Here is a 26,791-nt window from a genome sequence, read left to right as displayed (position 1 = left end):
AATGATATTAAAATTCTTTGTCTTTCAGTCAGGTGCATTTGAAATTTATAAGAAACCTTTTACACACACAAGTAAGATTTTATTTCAGTTTATTAAAACATAACTATATGCAATATTAAGTATTCTGTTTTTCATTTTATAGATAGCGTGCCAATTAATGCATCGAGTGGTTTGACGAACTTTTCTGACGAGGTAGGTGTTTAAAATTTAAAATATGTATTAGAGCCGAGAATTTATTACTAATTTCCTCTGTTTGATTGTAGATATTAACATCTCTATCACCGACTGACGACAATACGGCATTACTGGTCGAAATAGAGCATCCGGAAGACGCACTGATGGACAGAAGACGCCACGTTTCGGCTCCTCCTCTCGCACTCGCCGCCACTACCATCACGTAAGTCACTCTTTTGCATTTAGATTTATTTTGGAGTAATATCAATTTAAAAAAATCTAATGTAAATTCTCTGCAGTTCTGTTCCACGAGACAAGAGAGAGATACAGTCTGCCATCAGGGCGCATCGAGAGCGGAACATGATGCTCTCTCTCCTCAACAGCGAACTTAATCAAGAATTATCTGAAATAATGGAAGAACGGATTGCCCTGGAAATTCAGCTCGAACACATAAAGCCCTTTTCTTAATAAACAAAAGATGTTAGTCACCATGCACATGTATAAAGAAAGACTTGTCCCGTCGGAGGCCTTTAAAGAGGTAGAATAAGGAATATTTAATCCCCGACCATCTCGGAGAGAAAAATCCAAAATATATTATATATATATATAAAAATATATCATTCCATCGCAACAGATCAAACAATTATCCAAGTAACCAAAAGATGAAATTTGTGACATCAACAGTTTTAGATTGTCATTATCTGTTTGCCTTTTTCTTAGGCTTACTTGTTGTTACCATGCTTAATTGTTACTTAGACTTACTTGTTTGCACCGTAACATTTCAAAGAAAACAATCTGTATTAAAATACACTGCTACAGGTAAATTGCTTTCGCCCAAATACACTATCACAGAGCCAGGATCAATAAGGGAAAAAGTATTGCCACTCGACGGCGGTCGAAAGTCCTCCGTGGTAATCTTAGATCCACAAATGCCGCAGAAGGAGGGGTCTTCGGGCATCTCTCTCGACATCCCATCACGGTGGAACTCTAACCGTTCCTCAAAGACTGCTTGTTCTTTAATTTTATGTTAACACCATTATATTAATATTTAAATTTCACAGAAGCAAATTGTCTCCTGTAAACAAAGAAATTCAAATTTTTTTGTGTAACTCGGTTGTTGATCATTAATTCTTATAGTTTATGAACAATATATATAAAAGTATATATATATATATATCTGAGGGTGTAGTCGAGGCTTTTCGGGTGGCAGCCAGAGCATTGGGCCACTGACATGGGTCCGAAAAGCACGGCTACAGTGCGAAGTTAACCAAAGATTTAACGTGACGTTGATTTACCCGTTGATTTGTTGACAAGTGTTGTAATTCGAGATATATATAAACACGCGTTTATATATATATATACAGTATATATGCAGCTCAGAATTTTAAAAAAAGAAAGTAAGGATATACAGCAACGTCGGTTCAGACATTCCCCCGGGTACGGACCAACAATTTTCCAGAAGAGACAACGTTACGGCGGTACATCGATGTGTCGAGCAATAAATGCTCAAAATGTAGATTTAAAAAATAATTGTGACTGTCGACAAAAAAAGTGCCTGATGTATAACGGAGTGTTTAAGGTGGATTTCTGCCATGTTTCAAAATATATGAAGATTAAACCAAAAAAAAAACAAAAAAAAAGTGCTGTTTTAGTAAGTGAATATTATGGCTTATTTAAAATATACTGTAAGTGCTTGTTAAAGACCAGTGGTCTATGCTGTTTGTAATTGTTTTCTATACGTTGCATACTTAAAATACAATGCAAAACATCACTACGTTTTTGTTACAATATACATTTAATTTTGAATTACTTGAGTTGTCAGTTTTTATACCCCTAATCACTACAATTTAATGTTAAACTCTAATACACCTTTCCTGGCCGTCCTAAAGGCCAGAAACGCTTATCCAGATGAGGAAATGCACACTAGCATAAGCCACGTGCCCCTTTTAATCATGCACAGAAACCACGAGGATGAAGGAAGTAGTGTTTATCTCTACATATACCACGTGATGCGTCCTATAATCCACTTTCACGTGCCAAACTTTAGTAGTGTTAACTGTAAATCCAGCAAACTTAGAAAATGTACGGCACATTAATGTTACTTAATGAAACGTTAGTTTCCTGTCGAGTTTAATCGCATTTTTATGCCGGATCCGGATCGAACATGCGTTACACGTTCGAAACGGGCTTTAAAAACTGCATTATATATACAAAGCGTAAAAATCCGAAGTCGTAAACACACCCATAAAATCCCATTTAACGATTCGATAACAGTCGATCGACTAGTTGCTTTCGGTATGCATTTCCCTCCCTCCCCTTTACTTTTTTTTTATCTGAATCATTTAAAAAATTCCGCGCGAGGAGGGGGAAGAGTCGTTCCTCCATCTTTGAACTTTTTTAAAGTGTATCAGAAGTTTCGGGCTGACAGATAAACACTTACCAAACGAGATCGGTAAATAATAGGCCTGCGCTAACGGTCCGGTTGAAGGGTACATCGTTATTAACCCGGCGTTGAGTTATAATTAGGCTGTCATGGTATGCATGATGACATGTTTTTAGCCTTATATTTGCTTAGTAACACACGTAATACCTGGAAAATTACCGGTTGTAAGACGTGCCGCTTGCGCGGTGTTCTTTTTTTATAAAGTGACGTCGTCGTACTGGTCCTCGTGCGTTGTAAAGTCGTGCCAAATCGTTCTTTAACGTCGGGTCGTGCACTGGCTACAATTCGGCTGTTGCTTTTATAAAGGACATAAAGTCGTACCGGGTTTTTTAGGTATTTCTGGTGGTGTACGGCGTGTGGAGATTTTTAAAGAAGACCACGATGCGAACGATCTCCTCCCCGTCGTAAAAAAATAATAACGACCGAACGTAGAGACCGTAAACTGTTTAGTTAACTACTTGGGACGCATGGCCTCCGGCATACATCACCGGTCACGTGACACGCCAAGCAATATATCAGAAGTCTCGTTAAGAGGAAGATTGTGGGGTGGAAGAAGGGTGTGGCCACGGCTCCATCCCATTGGCTAGTGATAATAGATGCACGGACCGACCGGGGAGCAAGTTAAAAGTTGGTGCTCAGAGCCGTCCGAGGCGCCTGCTTGGTGTGACGTGTGGCCATTCGTTTCGGTCCCTTCGTACGGCTACAAACAGCGAAAATGTTTCCGTTGCTGTTAACCTTCTTGGCGGTTTCGGTTTCCGCGACGGAAATGGCACCGATGTGCGAACCGATCAAAATAGAGATGTGCAAGGATTTGGGTTATAATGTCACCGGAATGCCCAACTTAGTGGGACACGAGCTTCAGCAAGACGCCCAGCTGCAATTGCAGACTTTCACACCTCTGATACAATACGGCTGTTCGTCCAGGTTACGTTTTTTTCTGTGCTCCATTTACGTTCCTATGTGCACGGAAAAGGTGCCACAGACTATAGGACCTTGCGCTCCTCTGTGCGAGGACGTTAAGGCCAGGTGTCAACCGGTGTTACAGGAATTTGGTTTTCCCTGGCCTTCAGCTCTAGAGTGTAGCAAGTTTCCGTCCGAAAACAACGACGTACACATGTGTATGGAGGGACCGGAACCGACGGGACAAGACCATCACCAACTTCACGGTTACGGTTCGAGACGCTTCGCCGATCGAGGCATTAACGTGCCTACCAAGCCTTCGTACAGGCATCGTTACAGCCAACACTACGGACTGTGCAGTGGATACAAAGTCGAAAGCTTCTACTACATCAATCGCACGGGGCGTTGCGCCCAAACGTGCGACGCCGAAGTGTTATTCAGTCGAGACAACAAGAACTTTGCAGAGATTTGGGTTACGGTATGGTCCGGTTTGTGTTTCCTTTCCACGCTTTTCACCGTCTTTACCTTCCTCGTCAACTCCTCCAAATTCCGCTACCCGGAGAGGGCCATAGTATTCATAAGCGGTACGTATAACGTTTACAGTGTTGCCTACTTTATACGTTTAGTGGCGGGGCGGGAAGAGGTTTCCTGTCACGAGGACAGTCAGCACGGAGTACCCATCTTGATCCAGGAAGGCCTGGATAATATCAATTGCACCATCATTTTTGTTTTCCTTTACTTCTTCAGCATGGCCAGCGCGGTTTGGTGGGTTATTCTAACCATCATGTGGTTCCTCTCGGTGGGTCTCAAGTGGAACAACGAAGCTATCCAACGACGTTGTACTTACTTTCATATGTTCGGTTGGTCACTCCCCACCCTGAAAACCATCGCCATACTAGTTTTGAGAGTGGTCGACGCCGACGAATTGACCGGAACTTGTTACGTAGGCAATCAGAGCCCTCAAAATTTACTCGGTTTCGTCATCGTCCCGTCATTTGTTTACCTGATCATCGGTTCCATCTTCCTACTCGCTGGACTATATTATATATTAAAATCAAAACACTCGCCAGCCCTTCACATACACCACCGCAACAATTGCTGCAAAGTGGAAAAATTAGATATTTTAACCATCAGAATTGGTATTTTTGCGGTACTTTATATAGTACCGGCCTTGTGCGTGCTGGCTGCAAACTTTTACGAATATTACTCCAGGGACAAGTGGCTGGCAGCGGGTTCCAACAGCAGGCCAAATGTGGAAGTGTTTACGCTAGAGATCTTCATGTCGTTGGTGGTTGGCATAACTACGGGGCTATGGATATGGTCTAGTAAGAGCCCTTTGAACACATGGAAGAAGTTTTATAACAGATTTAATGGAAAAGAAAGGCCAATGCCCATGTACATCCACATGGTGCCACAGAAACAACGGTTGGTGGTAGATAGGTGCAAGAGGCCACTAAACAAAAGTGGCAACGAAACTACCGTTTAAAAAACTAGCTCAATGACTAAAAAGTGTAAACAGAACCTTTAACCAAATGTACCAATTTGTTCCTATTCCGTGTACTTTTATTAATAGGTACAGTTCATTAAAAAAAAATTGTATACGTGTACGTTTCCCGATGCCTTAAAATTAGTGTGTTTACCTGTAATTTAAAAATAGCGCGAGAATTATAAATATGTATATACATATATATTTTTACATGATTTTTAAATAAATCAATGTTAAGCTAGAGAGAATGTTTTACGTGTTTACTTTCTTCCACTCTCTCCACACTATATTTAGCAACCTCCTAAATACTTTTTGCATTATTTAAAGTTTAAATTTAATCGAATAATTTTCTTCTTTTTCTCGAAAAATCACGAAAATCTACGCCAGAAAATGGTCAGTTGACTGTCTTATCTGTACGAAATCTTATAAAACGTAATTTACGACATCCCCTATGCTTTGTTGTGAGGAATCTGAAGAGGAAACGCCTCGCTTCGTCGTAAAAAAATAACCCCGATATAAGAAGAAATTCTTGTATAATTGGATATTTTTTGGCAATTTCGGACTTCGCGCGGTTCCATAAATCAACTGTGCAACAAGTGCGTAATACGGAAAACTGGGCACGCACGATTTATAAGAGATAGAGCCATTAGAAAATTAAATCACCTGCCTCCGCTACATCTGTATGGCAGATGCCTCACTAAAAAATACTTTACCCCTCGGGCCTCAGTCGGGTATTCTATTTATTACGCTACCAATTACTTAAACTTCCATAAAGATCGCGTCTGAATGGAGGAGGTCGTATTAAATGCCCCCTTTTTCAGGTACATCACGAAGGACGACGCTACATTAACACGCTAACAGTTTTCTCCACGCTTCCGCGATCTCATTTAATGCCGAAGTGTGGGACCTTGCAAAGGAGTCAGACCCAGCTGACGTATTGCTTACAGTAGATATCGGGTAACGCAGGCCAAATGCATAAAATATGTCCTTACTCCTCCCCCCTGGCGCTACGGGAAAGTAAGATCGTCCCTCCGTGTTTGCCAGTAGTTACTTCACTACCAACCACACCGGGATGCGAGTGCAGCCAATAAAAGATGAAAATAGACTGTTGTGAACCGTAACCCACGACGTAATACGAAACGTAACTACGTCAGAATCGAATGAAAAAAAAATGGCTGCCGGAAAGATGAAGAAATGATTAAAACTTTGGGACTCGAGATACGTTTACGAACGGAAAAAATTAAAAAAAAAAAAAACTAACAAATTGATTTGGCTCTTGACAGGTTCGCCTGTTGATTAATGATCGCTGTTGGCTCCATAATGGAACTGCCACACTGAAGATATTTCTCACTAGCACCGAATAGCCTGTGGGTTAACAGGGGTTAAACTCGGTATAAACAACGTTTTGAGTATAGGTGAACGAAACTGTTCTATTTATAGAGGTTTACTTTAAAAAATATAAAAAAGTTTGGGTCCACGTGACCGCCGGAAGGATGGCTCACGAAAGTCTGTAATTAATCACAACGGATCGTGATTAGTAACAACGTGAGGACAGCTTGGTGGAGAGATAGTGGCGATAGCACGATATCAAACGCTCGATGGCAAAACAATATCTGGTCTCTAGTCACGGTTGCACGGTTCGTTGCCTCTTTGTTACATTAACAATATACCGGTAAATATGCTAATTTATTAAAACCAACACGTTGCATAATAGGGGCCATTGAGTGTCATTTTTTTCTTGCCTTTCATGATTTAAGCATCGATTGTTAGATAACAATTTTTTCCTTTTTATTTCCTCCTCTTTCTCTCTTCGCACTCGCCAATCGAACGTTCGATTACGCGAATCGAACGTTCTGAAATCGATCTTTATTTTTATTACCCGTGTTAATTTCTTCTATGTATTAACAACTGAACTGATCACGATTTACGTGTTTTTATCGTGTTTATATTTGAGCCTAAATGCGCACAAAATAACCTCCAAACAAAGGTCTTTTTTGATATCCCCTTCAGTGGCCGTCGTTCGGAGGTTTTAGTGTATATACAGTAATTATTACCGTTAATGTCCTGTTTTATTATATACAGTAACTGGTATGCTTGTTTTTGTCCTGTGTTCGCGTGTTATACAGTTAAATATTATTTTTTCTAGTGTTATATTTTTATAAAGGTACACTTTTCAGTTTTATATATATATATATATTATTTAGCTCGTTAATGAGCGTATTAATTAATAATTTGATACCTTTAGCATTATTTTAATATATTCGATGTGAGTTTTTAAATGGTTCAACGCTCTTGAATTACATTTTTTATGCAAAAAACTTAATAAAATTTTTATCTTTTAATCTCTAAAGACTAGGAAATGTTAGGACGTTGACCTTTTCTTGATGTTCTTGATTAGTTGGAATAATTTTAATATATTCAACAGCATCACTCTCGAGTTATATATAGGCCTTTAGTTTTTTTGCATAACTCTTTGGCATTTTAACGCATTTAAATACTAATATTTCGATGTTTTCTATTTAAAGTTTAAATTTTAATGCTTGATTTTAGGCATTTAGTGCCTTTTTTGTAAAGTAGAGTACAACGAAACAGTCCAAGAACAAGCTGAGTTACTCTAATGGTTGGAATTAATCTTTATTTTTCTGGTGAATAAAATTGATAATTGTTAATTATACTTAAAGTGGATTGAAATTTAAACGTGGGTGGTTGAAAATGAGCACTTAACACGGTTTTTGTTTCCAACAAACCCACCTGAAGTGCATTAATACACGCTTGGAGGTGCAGCAATGGTTGGTCGGATGCTCAATAGAACAAACCTAAAGCGTGAAGAACAGATTATCGTGTCGCACCTGCGAGAATTTCAAACAATAACACCATCTGGCACTCGAGATGATGCGGAGGACCCTTTTTCTTAAGAATTTACTGCGCTCAACACTTAATTAATCGATTGATGGATGTGTGGGACCAAACCGCAAATTGATAACTCCATAAAAAGCAATTGGATTAAAGGTAGAGATGTAACATCGATAACCTACTTGCTATATTTCAAAAAGGTAATTACAGCGTTTGTATGTATTATATCCAATTTAGGGTGTGTGTTAAACGATAGATCATGGTTTACCTCCCTCGAGAAGGAGATTCTGTGAGAATTTTTGGCATTTTAGAGCATTGTTTTCGACGGACAACCACGATAAGGAGAGGAAAAAAAACGACAGGGGTGGTGGATGCGTGACAGCTCGTTCGACCGTGATAATGTATAGAGTAAATTTTTCATAACTGTAGCAATCGGGTGTTTATCACGATGGTTGTTTAGTTTCTGAAACGTTGGAAGCCCTCATAATAAGCCCTATTGTGCTAGTTGACAGCATTGACGTAGGCCAGGACAATCGATGCAGTTTGGACCACATACCAAAGACAAAAATAGTTTCACCGTGTGAAATATAAGCAAGTTTTGGGTATTTTGTCCGAAGTGTCAGCGTTATCCATTGTATGTGTGGCCCGCGGGGAGGAACCGAGAGACTCTCCCTCGCCTTCGAGTAGGAGTGCTGACAACAAAAGAGGATAGGAGGAGTCGGAGAATCGAGACTGCTTACCCTAGGGGTGTGGAGGTGAAGAGATTGGGATTTCCTTTTTCTGACATCTCCAACAGCTGAATGCACACCAAATTATCAAACTGTAACTCGATAACGTCTTCCCTTTATCGCCTTAGCTTCCATGTGACCAACGACGGAAACAAAACCATTCAAACTGTTTACGGAAACGGAAACAGTTTTTAATTGCATTTTAGATACACGTAATTGAATTTCGGGTGAATTTCTTCTGCTAGGAATAAAATATGTCAGTAAATTACACACTGATGATGCTTACGTAGAGCGAGTTTGTTACGTAAAACACAGACAAACTATTGATATAAAATGCCTTATTTATCTGTATTGTGACATCACACGCTATCAGTTTACCTGGCATTACGCTCAATTGCCTTAATTAGGGATCATTTAAGCAGTAAATCCATACAAACAGAGTTACCGACCTGCAAAAATTTAATCTTTCGAGCAATTAGAAAGAGTAGCAGAAAACACCGCGAGCTAATTGTGTTTTTAACACCAATCCAATCCAATTCTGTGAAATGGATTTAAAAGAATTTGGCTAAGATGTTTCCAGAAAAGTTCGAACCATAAAGGGTCTTTGTTAGAAAAGTTCAGAATAGTTTCTATTATGAGAAGAGGAAACACCTTTTGTACGTGTTTATCTATCGAGGGCTCGGAAGTTTTTCGAATGGCTCGCAGCGTGGCCCTTGACAGTTCATTAGTAATTCACGTGATGGCTGAGTTTGGTCAAGGCCCTAAGCTAAGAAAGAAGAAAAGGTTTGTGACCTCGGAGGCCAGCTGTCCCTGGCTGCCTCGGGGCCTTGGCTGACCTTCCCGGCCACAGAGGGTCCACCTGCGGAGTGATGGATAAGTATTTGCCCGCTTCATGCTGAGATTTACCATTGCCTCACCCACACACGTTGCGATATCCTATTGGGATTGCCACTCGCAAATTCGATCGAGGTGTCGCGATTTAACTCGTTGCATCGCTTTATCGAAGCGTGATGCGTATTTTAAGCATAGTCTCGTGTATTTTTAACCAGATTTACTCCAACTCTCGTTAACCGAAACTGCGGGGTGCGCCGTTTCGTTCGCCCGACTTACGCTATTCGTTATAACGATTTCCCCCTCTTCTTAACACCGGTTTACCATATAATTCCGTAAATAACGCCTTCTCGAACATAATTCCGCATCCTCCGCTGACTAAATTGTAATTTATGCCATTGTTTTTACACCTGTTGGTCGAGGGATAAACAAAACATTTTTAAAGGAGGGATAAAATTTATTTATTTTTACGTTTATATACACAGAGTAAGAAGAGAAACAGCTGGCGTTAAGAAGGAGAAAAATTTACACCCCGGTCTAGCGAGTAAACATTCTCACCGCATAAAACAACATGGGACCACGGGGGTTCCGTCAATCTCTTGTCTCCTTGGGCAACTGTGCCCCTGTTGAGTTTCGTCAGCCCTCCCCCTGGTACAACCTTGGCTTGGCCCAGATAAGATGCCATAATTTATAATATTCTACTAGGCTGCTCTTATGAAAAAAAAACGCAGGCAAACTATGCACCTCAGTATTACACGTTTTAGTATTATGTACTGTACCTCAGTGTAGCATCGAAGCTTTTCTAACGATTTTCTTCCAGTATTTTAGAGTTAAATTATTTTATTTTACTTAAATCTTAAATAAGTTTTTGATCTAAAATACCATTCTGTGTTTAATTTTATAATATTTCGTGTTAATAGAGGAGACATCTGTTTAGTGCGCGATGCGACGCGACGCGAAGCGATCTTAGAAATAACTACTAACAGACTCATTAATTCCTCAATAAAGGAATTTTCTAATATTCGATATGAGAAAAATTATAACTTTAATTTCTATTTACTCTTTCTTTTTTTTATTTTACTGATGTGTATTTACCAAATGAGAATGCCGCGCGCGATATACATGCGACGTACGCGTCACTCTCTTTCGCTTAAAAGTGTAGTAAATTGTATATTTTAATAAAACAAACAGCAGTATTAACTAGATATGCATTTATTTAACTACTAAACACACTTATTTAACGTACACTTCGGATAAAAATTCCTTTACGAGTCAATTAACGGTAAAGCTTAGAGATGCGACGCGACGCGACGCCTCCACGATTTTTATTACAAATTAGGAAAATAGAGGTACCTCTTTTCACCCGTAGGGTTATGTATTAATAGATGCTGTCAATATGTCAACGTGGTAAGTGATGCCCCTTCATTTGACGTATATATGGAAGCTGATGCATCATTCTGTAGGCGGACAGCATCAATTAAATTATTGATCCACATCATCATCCCAAGATCAAGGATGCGCCAACGTTCTTTAAGATGCTATCTACTATCATTTTATATTAAAAATAGGCTTAAATACTGCTTCTTCCTTCAAAAAACTCGAATAATAATTTGATATTATTATTAAAATGGTGATTTGTATCATTTTAACTACTTTTTTCTTAATATTTAAAATACTTTAAATATCACGCAACGAACACAAGCGACGCGTCGAAGCGACGCGCTTTCTCACCTCTTAAACTTTAATATTTCAAAAAATAATGACAAATCGTATTTAAATGTATTTAAGTAATGTAAGAAAGCTATGTTTAATTAATTGTATATTTTTTCTATAATAATTATCTATGAAACAGTGTTTCTGTTTTGATACCGCGACGCGTCGGCGCGCGCGGTATCAAAACAGAAACGATACAGAAATAAATTAGTGGTATAATTAATTTTATGCATTAATACGCACGTTTTGCTTAAAAATTAATATTTTCCGTTATATTTTGATTGACTTTTATTAACACGTTTCGCTTTCTCAGTCTCCACAAGCGACGCGACGTCGCGTCGCATCGCGTATCCAATTCAGCACTTCTCATTTTCTTCTAAAGTACGAAAACAATGTAGTGACCCGCTTAATCCATTAATAAATTTTAAAAATTAGTGTTTATACTTGCAAACATTGTATATATATTATAGAAACAGGGTGTTAGAATGGCACCGAATTCACGGATACCAGCCTCACACGTGATCCCGATTGAAGCAATTTTTCCACTTTTTAAGGTCCAATTTCTTTAATTTAATACTCGTAATTTTTGAAAAAACATATTTAATTGCATTTATTTCAACTTTATTGAGCATTAAAAAAAAGCAATTTTCTGCTAATTATTAGAACAATTTAACTAGAAACAATTAAATTTCGTTAGAGGGATGGAGTGCATCCATTACTGTTCGTTAGTAACTGATACTAATGATAGGTTTTATACATTTTAATTGCCGATACTGATGAGATGATGAGTGATGATACTTCCAGATGTTCAAAAGCTATTTTATTCTTTATTTTCATAGACAATAAATGCTTATCATTATTCTCCATTACACAGAAACACATTATAACTGTCATTAACCCCTTCTTGATACCAAATATAACCAGATAAAAATGCTTTATATATATATATAAAATAATATAAAATTTCGAGAGATATACAATTTTTTCCGTATTACTCAATATTAGCTGATACACTCGGAGTGAGAAGCGAATGAGGCCCAGAAAAGTCACGAATGTGGAGCCTCACCCCTCTCCGAAAGCCATAAAGATATACGAATAAAGCAGAATCTTATCATCACTCACTCATCGAGAGAAATTTTAATTTATGTCGCGTGCATAAGAGACTAAATTTGAGGCCCCTTCGTGTATAGGGCCTGGCAAAATTCCTATCTAGATCCGAATATGAGGGAACGTTCTCAATGCTGGAGTGCTATCTACAGTAATTAAAAATAGTCTGAGGGAGAAAAAAGAATGGAATTGTTAATGCCGCTTGTCGTCGCGTCGCGTCGCGCCCCGCTTTTTTTCGTCCTTATGCCACTTCATATTTATAAAAAGTTGCCATGTGCGAGATTTTTTGTAAGAAAATTGATAGAAGAGCTTTTTTCCTATCATCCAGATGATGAAGAGCTGTCAAGAGGGCAAAAATAATGAGTTTTTATTTAAAAAAAACAGTCAAAAAATAATTTTCCTCCTCCAGATTGCAGCTATCCTTCCCAATTTATAAGGAAAAAAATTCACTCGTAATTATACAAGGCGTTACATTCGAAAACAGAGAAAGTTACGCCATGTTTTTTTTTTAAATTTGAACAAATAGAAAGCGACGATGTCCATTTCCACTTTTACATTAGCCAATAGTATGGTGTGACAGTCGAGGTTGAGCTGACCAGGAGAGAAGAAGATGAACGAAGAGATAATCGTCCCGACCTTACAATCATCGCTATTCAGTAGCAGAAACAATGTTACTTTTGTGTAACATTTCAAAATTCGGGTGTCGAAATACAGAGTCGGCATTAACCGTGTTGACTTTAACACACTCGACAGCTGTTAGCGAAACAGTTCGTTTTGTTAACATCCCTCTCCTATAACTGCATTTTGTGAATTGTTGTCGCTAGTGATCCTAAAGTGGATCTACAAGGCCGTAACGTTACGCGAAATTGTCTTTCTTTCTGGCATCTGTTTTTTTAAACGCTACTCTAGTGTCGTTTTGGTGTTAAAATGGGTATCTTTCTGGTTTATTTGAATAATTGAAAACGTTACTCCCGCGGAGTTAATTACGTTCGTTATCGTGTTAAGACACATTTATCATCGTAACAATCATTTAACTACAGAGACGTCACGCTGACGTATAATTGCCAACGCACGTGGGTATTAGGTGGTAGATATTGTCTACCGGAGCGTAACTTCGTTAGGTTAACGGCGAAACAATTTAAATGCTAATCACTCGACCGGACGTGTCACTGGGTTACTCGGAAAGGAAAATGTGGCGCCGATACCCACGTGATCGAAAGAGATAAGTGTACGATCACGTGGATGGCATTTTCCTCCTTACGTAACCCAGTGACCCGTTTCGATGGAGAAAATACGAGAGAAGCCAAGGGGAATGCGTACTTAATACCCTAATAAAACACTCGCACGGTTCGCGTGACGCAATTTAAATAAAATAACTGTAATCACGTGACTGAAAAATTTTCAAAAGTACCTTACTTGGTCACGTGAGCAACACCGTTTCGACAAATAGAATTACACGAGAAACACGTGACACGCTTAATTAGGACAGTCGAAAGTAACGACTCGAGTCAAGTGCGGAAAACAGCGCATTGGGGAGTGAAGTGGGCGCAATTATAATAAGACAATTTTTTTAAAAAAAAAAAAAAAGAATTTTTACTCGTTTTTAAGCACTTGTTAAATTTTCAAAGCGGCATTTTTAATGGTTATTAACGACAAACACGTGACGAAAAAAATCCCTGAGAGGGGATGAAAGAAACGAAAAAAAGAAAGTTAGCGTCGGATGACCCATTTGGGGATATCTCGTGGCGGGAACTTATTAGTAAGTTAAAGATTCGGGGCAAGAGGCATCTCGTGTTTCAACTTTCTCAGAAGTTTCCAATGTTGCGTGGCGCCATGCAGAGAGCATTTCGGTCACACTAACGAAAATGACTCGGATCTTTGTTTCTGCACTTCTTCTAACCCCGTATCGACTACGTACAGTACGGTGGTCGAAAGTCCGTTGCCAATCGTGTACGGGGAGATCCGCGAATAATTGAAGTTATTCGTCACGTACGTGGTCCGGTGTCACGTTTACGGTCTTTACGGTTCACCCCCCTTTTTCAATGTCTCCTCCGCTCTGTCTTCTTACTTTTCCTTGTGTGCTTTCTCGTTTGCCGACACTAATCCTTCACTAGCTTTGCTCTACTCGTCACGTACACGAGAAAGTCACATCTCTGCGTAACGTGATGGTCTTAATGTCAAATCACTCGATTCTTAGCTTAGTCACCGGTGTGGAATTCCATCGGAAGCCCGAATTAATTAACCCCCCCGACCTCTCTCCTCGACACACGTGACGTTCGATAAGAGCGGATCGCGTGTCGCAGAATTTTCGGCGACGATGGCGTAACACACGAATTATAAATGTCGAATTATTAAAATTGATGAAAGGAGGAATTCATTTATTGATTTTTATAAACTCAGAACACGTGTACACGACACGTAAAACTAAGCGTTACGTGACAGAAAATCATGCATCCTCATTACACAGAAAGTGTTATGGATGGAGTGATTTATCACGTGGGGGGTACGTGAACAGATTTAATTAAGTCACGTGTAGAAGATAGCGGAGTTCTGGACGAGTACCACGTGACGGAAAGCTCCGAAAAGTGTGTCACGTGACACGGCAGACCGCGAAAAGATCTCCCTTTTTTTTGAATCGAGTGTCACGTCCGCAAGAGGGTAGAGAACGGTAGATGCTATACATTAATCCGCTGAATAATACCGGTTGTCAAACCGCACCGGAAATATCAAACCTACGAGTGACACTAGAATTGACACCATTCTTTACCCGAAAGTGGTGTCGGGTTTCCCCCCTGCTCCCTTCATAACGAAGGTTTTTATGAGGTTTTTCACTACTAGTTTATGGTTTTTCGGTTTATAATTATTGTGAATGACGAGTCATACGTTCGAGTCAGGAGGCTGGCGTAGCGATATTCGCTACTAAAGAGGTGATAAGAGTGAAAAATAGGGGGAAATATCGTAATAAATAGGGAAAATGGGCTCTAAATTGGGGAGAAGGAGGGAAAAAATCGCCCAGGTTGCTGTAACTGAAACGGTTTTAGAAAGGTTAAAGGTTAATTTTTCCAACTTTCTGAAGAGAAAGATTATTTTTGTAGCAAATATTTTACGATTTATTCATTTAATAATTTAACACGAATTTAATTATTAAATTAATCTTTGAAACGATAAAAAACAAAGATCGTACAGTCAAACCTCGATATAGCGCTCCCCGTATAACGCCACCCCGGTATAATGCCGACTCACGAACGAAACTTCCTCTTAAATATTAACTTTGGCTAATGTGAATTGGTAAATGCGCGATTTTTCGTAGCGTATAAATAAATAAAAGAATTGGCCACCCGAAAATAGCCATAAAACAGAATTATATGGAACGAGGATGAATAATAATAATAATAATAAAGATAACAATAGAAGTGACGCAGAAAAAAACAAAATGGAAGCAAATTACGCGCGTAAAAGTTCGATACAATAAAAAAATAGATAGGTGCTCGGTATATAAATCGCTACAAAGTATAAATTTAGGTAAAGGAAAACGTAAATAAAGAAAGAAGAAAACAGAAAGGAATTTTAGAAAAGGCAAACAAAAGGCAAGAGCACAGGGGAATGGGACTAGTTTCAAGAAAAATAGAAATTGGAGAACACAAGAAATGTGACAAACGGAATAGCAAACGTAAGAATAGAAAGTGAAACGTCTTCAACATTTCTTACATACCGTACTCCATTAATTATTTTACAGAAATTCCTTATAAAATGATATAGAATTCGGTACAAGATGGTCGACAAGTGACAATCGTTTCTGTGCCTGGAGGCAATCTATAATCCTGTTGGAAGCCACTATCGATCACATGACGGGGGTTGTCACTTGTCGCAGCTTCTCTTGTGTTGTGACAGATGCGAGAGTGGCAAACAACCCAAGCAGTCCCGCTGACGCCACTTTGAATAGTTCAACTCGGCTGCCGGAAATGGCCACCATTTTTATCTGATTATAATGGAAGAAGAACGCCTTAATATAAATTCTATCGATAAGGATTTATAAGAAAGAATGTTGCCAATTAATCAAATTATCTTTATTACTCGATGGTATCGATAAGAAAATTATTCACTCAAATAATAATAAAATACTTCCAGATAGTTATAAACTAGGAATGGACCGGTTTACGAAGAGATAATTTAGGAAAATTGCCGATTATATGACACAAACTTGTCGTTTTATCCATTAACTTTCACGAAGAGGAACTAAAATGTCTTGGCAAGAAAAAAGAACGGCATATCTTTACTTATTAATTTTATTGCCCAGTGCAAAAAACTGGAAAGTAATACGAATGGCGTTATTAAATATCCCAAATAACTTTATTTCGTGTAGAGAAAATTGCACAGGAATTAAAGTGCAATTAAAGATGTGTTCCTATCACGTGTTAAATGGCTTGAAGAGAATAGTCCAAGAATTGCCTTGATATAATCGAATCGTCTCAACCATTTTATTTAGAAAAAAGTGCCCAGTGGATGATAATTCAGAGTTTGCGACTTATATCATAAACTTCGTTTTTAATTACTTGCAGCTGTAATAATAATAATTATAAAACAACAATAATAACAAACAGCAATAATAAGCAACAACAGCAGCAGCAGCAGCAACAACAACAAGCAAACGAATTAATTTTCTTACAAAGATAACTTATCTTCCGCATAAATAAGCAATTTCCTAATTCGTTAAGTGCACGACGCCATTAACAGGTTCTAAAAAGAATTCCGTTCATAAATTTAAATTCCCTTAATAATTTCATTCAAAATTAAAACGACTATTATCACCAGGAAGTTAAAACATTTTAACGAGAAGCGTAACATAAAAAACACTTCAAAAATTAAAAAAGTGATAAATAAAAGTGTCTTAATAATATTTGCCAAGCGTGTAAATTAACTCAAACACGTAAATAATTACGAGTAAATAAATTCTCCTAAGTTATTGCTGGAAAGTACAAGTGGAAGTTAAGCTTTTCTGAATGGCTCCAAAAGAAAAAAAAATGGTTGTTCGGATCGTTTCCACTTCATCAAACATCTTATCAGAGCCAATGTCGGAATTTAAATGAGTCATTGGTTGACTTTAGATCGGGTCGAAGCTGCACAGATGGTGTTTAAGATTACATCTTGTCTAACGCGCGCTCCATTGAACACGGCGCCAAAGAACAATGAATTTTTCAAAACGGATTATGTCCATTTTTTGACAAAAATCTGGCTGGAAACACGATCACATTTCGTGATTTTTCTCCTCTTTAAGAACCGCTGTGTTCTTCTCCTGATTAATGCCTGGAACGGGGAAAAAAGGTGGATCCGATAGCATAAAGTCTTCTCACGTTTGATGCGTGACACTTCATTTTTCACGTTTGAAATCCTTTAGAGCGAGGTGTTTACATGCCAAAATGTGACAGGGCGCGTTAACACGGATAACACTTCAAAAATGGCTCGATTTTTCTCTACTTGGATTAATCACCCCTTTAGAGTGGCATTAAAAAGAGAAGAGTCGACCCTTTTAAGTCATCCGGACGCGTTCCTTTTGTGCTTTAGTTTTTTTTTTCGCACACTTAAATTAATATTCTCGACCACTTCGTCCCTAGCGCGCTTCTAGGAAGCTATAAATAATACTCGTTAAGTTACAATTGAGCCGTTAGATTGGTATTCCAAGATGGCGTCGAGTGACCGGTGCGGTTTGATTGTTAAAAGAAATGACCTTTTTTCTTTTTAAAATTCTACAGTGTTTACCCAGTCGAAGAGATAATATCTAAGAGTGAAAATATAAGTTGTGGGTAGTAAAACATCGATCTGTTCCGAAGTGGTTATCTAGAAGTGTGTTGCTGATGTACCGTTGGCTAGTAAATCACCTTGATTTAATGGGACTTGTCAACTGTCGCCATTGTGTCTAGTATAGATAAGGTGACATAACACAACCGAAACGTTTATTCCTCCCTATTTTCAGGTAGAAAAATCCGTGGGAATAATGTTGTTGTATTATCTCGATGGTTTTTAACTCAGATGATTAAATTAAGAAGATAATTACTTAAGATAGTTGTTAATGTAACTCTACCACTTAAACACCACATAAAACTATGCGCACGTGTTTATCATCATGCATTTTAACACCACGCTAACGACGACTTAATAGAGTCTCTTTTTCTGTGTTAAAAACACTACTAATTAAGCCAAAAATTTACATTTTCTCCTTACTTCAATGTAATTTTTATAATTAAAAATTCACTTGTAAACGGATCCCGTGTTTAACTACACTAATTTGTTGCTGTAGGAGAATAGATAAAGAGATTTAGGAGTAAATCTAGAAAATTATCTTAATTTAAAATTTAAGAGATGTTAACAGTTTGAAAATTATTTTTAAAACACTTCTATTTACTCAAAGGAAGTGGCATGTGTTGTTAATTAAAACCCCCCTTCTGAGATATCGAAGTCTATTTATAAAGAATTACCGAACTATTTAGAGAATATCTACGTTAAAAATGTTATAAAATTTAAATTTTAAAACACGTAAACACCATTTATTTTTCTTTTAAATTAATAAAAATTCCTGTTACTAACGAGAGAACATGCAAAACACGAAACGACATCCACGTTATAAATCATAAAGCAAAAGATGTAACGGCAAACACAAGAAGAAAAACAAAGTTTAGAGTTTAGCCCCGGGCCTAAAAAACCAAAAAAACGAAGTAGTAAAAACACTTTCTGACCGTTCATCATCCGAGTTGTAATATTCGCAGTCGTGCAATAATCATATTTCAAGTCACACGAGACAAGCCGACTTTAATGCTGTGAAATACGATTGTGTAACCGTCATAAGCTGTCTGTCCGTAATTCTTATCGAGTTTTTGCTCCGTTTGCGTTAGCTCGTGTGTCTCTTTAATGTCGCAACACCTGCTCCGTATCGATTTAACCATTATGAAAATATTTCTCTTGCCAAATTTACATATTTAATCCTACTGAAACCAATAGGATTACGTTCTAAATTGTGAAGGACACGCTAATAAAGAAATTGCAAACTCGACAGAAGTTAAACATTCGTTTTTTTTCCTCCCCTTCCTCCCTCTTCCTTTTTTAAATGAAGTTCGTTGCTCGTTCCTCTCTTTTGTGATTCTCGTCACAGCACGAACAGGTGAATAAACATTGTAAATAGGATTTAATTATTAAAATAAATTATTCTGTAGTAAAGGATAAAGATTAAATCCCTTGTCTAGTTTAATTCATTTATTATTATACCGTATATATACATATATGTATTTCTTTTTTCTCGTGACGAATTCCAATTGGTAACAATTTAACCTTTTGGGTTCATACGCATCATAAACAATGTGGCTCTGTGGAGATTACAGTAAAACCCAATATCATTTGTCAGTTACGCCTTTCTAAAACAGCAAAAGTGAACTGGTTCTATGAATTCTTAACGAGTTGAAAAACGCAACAGGGGGTGAGAAAGTTGTTATTCTTTTAAACACCGCTCCGGGTAAATTCTTCCTGGAAACGTAATCAGGATACAGGCTCCCGATCCACGCGAATGTATCTTAAAAAAACGAATAAATTCTCGATTTCTATGGAAAACCTGTGAAAATTTCGATTATTACAACACGAAATTCCACCCCGTGTATTCAGTAACAATCGACAAAGGATAGTTGAACTGTGCAAAGCACATGTGCAGCAGCAACTGATATCCGGCAACGTATCTGGAGTTCACTTCATCACACTCCGGAGACGCAGTCTGTCAGAAGAGGTGAAGGATAACCTGTCAAACTTATCTGCAAAGTAGGAAAGAATGTTAATAAGTTTAGCAGGAGAACTGGACGCGGATCAGAACAAAAGAAAGCTTTAAAAAAAAGAGATGAATAGAGGTGTAGGCCGTGTAATTTAACGGGGTCGAAACAGGAAATTCAACTCGGACCATTTGCGTGTTGATGGGATTGAAGGATTAACACACTTTTTATAAGTTCTTTTATGTGGGCTTTTGATATTTTTATGCTTCTATCGACGATTAAACGTGTAATTTTTCATGTAATTTATTTCGCAATTGTAAATTAATCTTACATCGCGTGAGTTTTAATTAAATGAGTTAATGTAGAGAGGATGTAAACACGAGTTTCTTCTTACTATTTTTTTTTAGTTTCCTGGTTTCTGTCATTTCTTCTGACTGAAAACGTTCTCTATTTTTGTTTATTACGCCGAACTTTATTATTATTATTTTTTTAAAAATAATTTATCGTCATTTTTTCTTGCTGATTTTTATTCGAAAAATCATCATAATATCCGAAAATGATGTCGAAATAATAATAAATTATGTGTTTTTATAATTAAAATTCCCATTTTTACTCTTTAGATCTGAAAAAATAAATTGAAAAAAATGGGAACGAGATGAAAAATAACTTTAACAGAACAGATTGTATTTATCTTTATAGCGCTGTCAGTTCCACTTTGTGATCTTTCTCGGCGTTTAATATACTTTTATTCTCCTTTCTGGTGTCGTTTCTGTTCTTTGTTAAACGTTTCCTCGCAAAAATAATAGTTCAAAACGGTAAATTTCCTGTAAATTATCGTTAAACGAAGTAAAAATTTGAAACAATTCGCTCGAGAAGAAAAAAAAATCTCCGTCCTTTATGCCGTTACATAAAGTATTTCAAAGAGTTATTTCATCTGTGACGTAAAAACCTGTTAAGTGCAAATTGATGAGACGTCAGAAGAAAAAAATGTTAGGTTCTTCTGAATGTTTTTCTCTTTAAATTTCTTAGAAAGAACCCTAGAAGCAGCTCCCTGGGTAGCTACTAGTAGGGGGGTGACTCTTTTTGATGCCAGCCGCCTTTCTTAACGACTCGAGTAAGCAATAAGTGTTCAGTCAATGTCTAGATGAGGGAATTTAGCGAGACGTGATTTTTATCCCTTCTAAAATAGCATCTCGATGGTATTGTGCAACAGCTTTTTCTTTATTAAAAACAACGATTCTTTTTGAAACAGAATTTAATTAAGTTTCCTCTCGTCGCTCACCCCCTTTTCGGTTGGAAAAGAAAAGAAAAAAAATATGTCGGGATGTTTTGTATTTCTAAAAATAATAAGCGTTTGAGAGTATTTTGGATCCTTTGTGAGGAGGGTTAACCTCGTTGCGACCTCGAATAAGTTTATCAGCGTGACGTCTCGAATCGTCCAATGTTTAGATAAAGGACTATGAGAAGAAGCTCTGACTCTTCTAAGGGAATATTGTAGATAAGAAAGATTTAAAGTCGAAATGGCGCCTCATTCAAGTAGTCCTGACCTCTGACACGTCTTTACGTCTCGAAGCGAAAACTAGGTGCAAACTAATGGAAGCTCTTAAAAATTAGAGGCGAGTCGTGTCGGCAGATGTCAACCATCCTCCTCTAATCCCTCAAGGAATTATATATATTTGTTATTCTAATGTCGATAAATAATCATATATAGGTCATCGCATGTGGAAATTTAGCCATAATTTTAAAAAGAAAATCAGAATTTATATTATTGCAGACATTTTAAACAAAAAAAAAAAAAAAAAAAGTAGAGCAGTGTCGATTTTCAGGAGAAGTCGCGCTTAATTTGATCCTTCAAAAGACATTACTAAGCTATGGACGTGGTATCAGTTTACGTAACGTATATCTTCCCGATAATTAGAAACGTAATAATTTCGTATCCATAAAGATACCCACGTAAATATATTTATTATTGCTTAAATTGGCATGTTAATAACTGCTTAAGATTATTTGTAATTGATGTCAAGTACCCCACGAGTACTAAGTAATTCGGCGAGTCGAGTATCAGTAAAATTCTTTTCGTGTATATCAAGATAATAGGATTATTCATAAAATCGTAGTAAACAAAGCGTGCCGGTTGTTTTTATTTTACTATAAAAGAAATCTTTGAGGTGCACTTTCGGGAATTCACCACTCTTAAATTGTTATTGCGTCCTTGATCTCTTCGGCGCCATCACATGATCGCTGCAGATAAACTTTAACCAACAGCTGTCACAATCCCATCTCGGTCCACCAAACCGCAGCATAATCATCATCCAAAAAATAAAAACAAAATAATAAAAAAAGGGCAATGCCAAACGGATCTAATTTTTTATTTATTTTTTATCTAGTCTGCTATCTATAGAGTCCTTCGTCTCGAACAGCTCGCAGCTATTTACTCAAATAATTACTGGTCGTCATTGTCGGTCCCACCCACCTCCTAGCTAGCAGATCCATCAATGGCAAGAGGCACGGGGGCACAATTTTGGGGTTTTCAGGTAGTGGTGATTAGAGGGGTAGGGACGACAACTACTTTCAATATTCATTGCCGTTCTCCCTCCTCCGGAATCTGGATGGGAGGGGGTGTAAAGAGAAGTCGTGAGCTTTGTGGTCTCCGTTTATAGTTGCTTTTTTTTATATTACTAACGTAGGGCCTGCTACGATAACCTGTCGGTGCTCCAATTGCTGTGGGTGACGAATGTTTTAAGTGGATGGCCGCGCGCTTAATGATCATTCGTGTGCGGGTTAATTTGTCATTCTTATCTGCCATAGAGGTTCCCGTGTAATTAGCTTATATTATAACGGCATACCTTAAACAAGAGGCCAGCCATAGTTTTAGAATTACTTAATTGGCCCCTAGCAAAATGTTACGGATCCTTAGATTGTTGCAGGGGGTTTTCAATCGCTGTTTTATCGGCAACAGGAAAGTCCAACAAGTTCGACCCTCCCCAATAAATGGCAAGAAGAGGTTACGGATGGTTTAAAAACGCAAATTGACTGATTTGCTTCGGTCACGATCTTCCAAGAGAGATAAAAAGATGGCAGTAGGCCTTAACTACGGAACCATGACTAACGAACTACTCCTTCGTCAGTTACACGAAAGTGAAATGTAAAAGTACTCATTGGTTTGCCTGCTATGGCGTACTTACGGAGGGGTGATATGGGTTCGGATTCCCCTCACAGGCTTTAATTTTTTTTCGTTCTGATTGTAGATCACCCCCCAGAGTAAAATCTTAGTTACGCCACCGGTTGCCTGCACTAAAATATCTTCCAGTTACGCCGCATTGTAACTCATAACACAGGGTTTAATGTCGCGCCATCTCGCGGTACGAACAGTAATTTTTACAAAAATTTTAATTACTCCTTGCAAAAATAATGCACATAATACCGGAGGGAAAAAACAGAAAAAATAGCAATAAAACCTCTGGTACTTTGTAAAAAAAATCATACTAGACGATACCGTTCGAGTAATGTTTAAGCAACGAACGAACGACCTTCCCACAAATATCGTATTCCCACGACCTAACGGTTCAATGAACTGCTTGGTGTTTACTTAATTCAAGGGAAAACCATTCCTTGTACATTTTTACTCGTACGTCTGACGTCATTTCCCGGGAATTAACTGTTATTTTCGTCCCGTACGGAAATTAAGATAATCGAAAATAATTATTTACGTCACCGCCAGTGACAGCTGCTCTTAACAAACCTAACACGGTGAGAAGTGGAACTAATAAATTAATTTCGCTTCGATGCCAGCCTCGAAGGATGCTTATTGTGTTATAATCGCTTAAAAAAACTAGTTAAATTTTTAATATAAGCATTTTTATAAACAATACAAAAGAAAAAAACAAGCGAAAACAGAGAACGAAAGAAGGAAGACTCGCAGTGTTTAAGCAATGGTACAGACAATAATATGCATTAGTTTAGAAATTAAATTGGAGGTTCTTAATCTAACACTCGAGATATAAATTGGGCAATTTATTTAATAATGAGACTAAAAAAAAAAATAAAATAAAAATATTTCTATGATGGCTGCCTGCATATTTTATGTGCAGTTATACAGTTTTTATTTTTATACTGTTAATTAGAGACTCAAATTTCTTTATGAACGGGTTTTTTTGTCATCTTTGAAGTGCCGATAATGTTTATTTTTCATAAATTTATTGCATATAAGCAACTTGAACTTTTACGTCCCTATAGAGGGTGATCAGGGCCTTTTTAAGCACTTTCTAGGCTTCCGGACCGATTTATTTACGTAGGCCTATATATAAAAAGGTCTTAGAAAACTGCAGATAATCTTTGCATATTTAGGGCCCTATATCAGGGAGGAGGTATTAAAAAATTTTAATATTGTATAATATGATTTTTAATGCCTTTATGTTTTTCTTTAATATATTGAGGCCTGAAAAGTATTCTAAGAGGCCCGTATCTCTATTGACCTTTAAGAGGACTGTGTATTAATGCACACTTTTAATAAATTTAAATTTAAATGTACACAGGGCCTACATATACACTGTATATCGAGAAATGAAAGTTTAAGTTTATGCATGAAGTAAGCATTTTATTCACACATACAACTTCAGAGGGGTCAGAAGGGCCATTTGGTAGGGGCCCAGCACAAAAAAGGGCCCCAAATTTAATTGTTTAATGTAAAATACATACGAAAGTGTTGTAAATTACGATTTCTTTCGATAAAAAGTGTATTTTATTCATATACTTTTATGGCCTTTGTAGAGGGTTGCTGTCCTACTTTGTGACTAGACCGGATCCTATCTTATTCCTCGACGGTTCTGCAATTCTGATAATTGAATGATAAGAAATTCCATTTTCTCGTAAGTAAATATAAAAGCCCATTTCTTCAATATTATTTTATTTATTTTTAATTATAATTAAACATCTTCTAATTCAATAATTAACTCCTTCGATCCCGAGAGCTCTGAAAGGGTCTTTTCCATGCTATCACGTTTCCGGTAAAGCCCATAATGGGGCGATAGGATGTGAAGGATGGGCTCCAACATATTAGGGTTAAACATCCATGAAAATTATCGAGTCGGCCCGAACTCAAACTCGAATCCACAGAGCGGAAGGAGACCGATACCTTTATCCCCCCCGCCACCCGGTTGTGATAGATTTTTGCTACTCAGAGACGGATAATCGGGTGAAAAATCTGAAATTACATTATATATTATCCTTATTATCCCTATTATTATATTATTTATTATAAATTATGTTGTCCCGAACTCGAATCTGAATCTACAGAGCGGAGGGAGACTGATACCTTTACCTTCTCGGTTATCTGATTGTGATCGATTTTTGCTGGATAATCGGGAGAAAAATCGAAATTATATTCAAAAATTATGGAAAAACACCTTGGCAAAACACGGAATTTCTAAATTTTTCACTTACAAATCGTTGTGTCAAACATCTGCTACCCGCACTCGATGCATTTTACATAAAATTTGCCTCTTAAAATCACGTAATAATCAATTTCTTCACCTAAATCTTACAAGAATATCACACGATTACTCCAACAAGTTTATAACATTTCGCTTTTATTATATTTTATGAGATATTCATGCAGATATTATCCGTCAATCATCGCGAATATGGCATGTATTATCTAAAATGCTGAATAATCAGTAAAATACAATAGTATTATTTGAAAAATTTCTGCTGTTTTTTCAGTTATGCCCTACGATATGCATCTCACTTAACTAGTCACGAAAACAATTCCATAGATGCAGATACATTACGATATTCATGCGTGAAACGTATGGAAAATCTACTCAAATTTTAAGTTTAAAAGCCTTTATTTAAATATTATACATTTAAAAATTCGAAATTAATAACATAATTACCTTATAAGAATATTTTAAGGTTAATCTTAAAGTATTTATCAGTAAATAATTAAGCGCAAACGAGTGAAGTTACCCAGCACGAATCCCCCAACTTCATTCAAGTTTTAAAAATATTTTTTATATTAAAAGACATTAAAATTTTATATAAATACAATTTATAACTTTAAATCTTTTCTTCGAAGTAATTTAATTTAAAATAATTTTATTATAATATTAAAAAAATTAAGGAATAAACTCGTATAGTCTATCAATAGACTTTTAATAAATTAAATCAAGAATAAAGAACCAATCATTCAATTTTTATAATGTTTATGAAAGAAGCAATTTATAGAATTGTCTATAAAAAAAAAAAAGAACTAGTAAAATTGTTGGATGTCATGTCTGTCTGTGCTATAAAACCTCTTGAAACGTCGTCATGTAATGGCCAATAATGATATGTTATCATGTAATTGTGTTATTGTCGTTAAGATAAATTGTCAATTTTCGAGATGTAATTTTGTAATTATAATCTGGAAAAATCTATAAATCTTTTCACAAATTACGTTAAAAATATCAAGTAATAATATATAAATCCAATTTAAATTTTTTTAAAGTTATTTTTACACTAATTTATCGTTGAAGTCGACAGGGGGGTGAGAGAGGCTCGTATATAGGAAAAAAAAACAAAAATTTCTTTTAATTTTATTGATTTTAATCCTCACTTCACTCGACTCTTCCTAAATATTATTGGGCGATTCAGAATGTCAAATCTGATCAAAATTACAGTTAAACCTCGATATAACGTCCTCCTTAATAGCGCCATCCTCGTAGAGTCGACGAATAGTGGAGCAGTTGTTAAATATTTATCTATATTTAACAACTGCTGTGTCCTGTCTGTGTGTGTGGACGATTTTGCACTACAAATGGCATTATTTCAC

The 26,791-nt window shown here is 37.0% G+C and overlaps 2 protein-coding genes across 3 annotated transcripts in view; both read left to right on the top strand.

The window, feature by feature from the left end:
* The window catches only part of Reps (RALBP1 associated Eps domain containing), a 58,733-nt gene extending 56,753 nt beyond the window's left edge, over positions 1-1,980 (top strand). For both annotated transcript variants that reach the window (XM_067286894.1, XM_067286885.1), the window contains 4 exons: positions 29-71; positions 143-192; positions 264-397; positions 474-1,980. In XM_067286894.1, coding sequence (XP_067142995.1) covers positions 29-71; positions 143-192; positions 264-397; positions 474-642 — 396 coding nt within the window. In that variant the 3' untranslated portion in view covers positions 643-1,980. The remainder of the gene's footprint in view (positions 1-28; positions 72-142; positions 193-263; positions 398-473) is intronic.
* Positions 1,981-2,571: 591 nt separating this feature from the next.
* On the top strand, positions 2,572-5,251 carry LOC136988970 (frizzled-4-like). Its single transcript, XM_067286990.1, has one exon. The coding sequence runs from the start codon at positions 3,333-3,335 to the stop codon at positions 5,001-5,003; it is 1,671 nt and encodes a 556-aa protein (XP_067143091.1). The 5' UTR covers positions 2,572-3,332; the 3' UTR covers positions 5,004-5,251.
* The last annotated feature ends 21,540 nt before the right edge of the window (positions 5,252-26,791 follow it).

Source organism: Centruroides vittatus, unplaced genomic scaffold (genome assembly GCF_030686945.1).
Source record: "Centruroides vittatus isolate TY-2023 unplaced genomic scaffold, ASM3068694v2 contig_1276, whole genome shotgun sequence".
In the NCBI taxonomy this organism is placed as follows: Eukaryota; Metazoa; Arthropoda; class Arachnida; order Scorpiones; family Buthidae; genus Centruroides; species Centruroides vittatus.
This window is presented reverse-complemented; position numbering and strand designations above follow the sequence as displayed.

Excerpts from the sequence above, each read along its gene's own strand:
- LOC136988970 (XM_067286990.1), top strand. The coding sequence starts at position 3,333 with ATGTTTCCGTTGCTGTTAACCTTCTTGGCGGTTTCGGTTTCCGCGACG.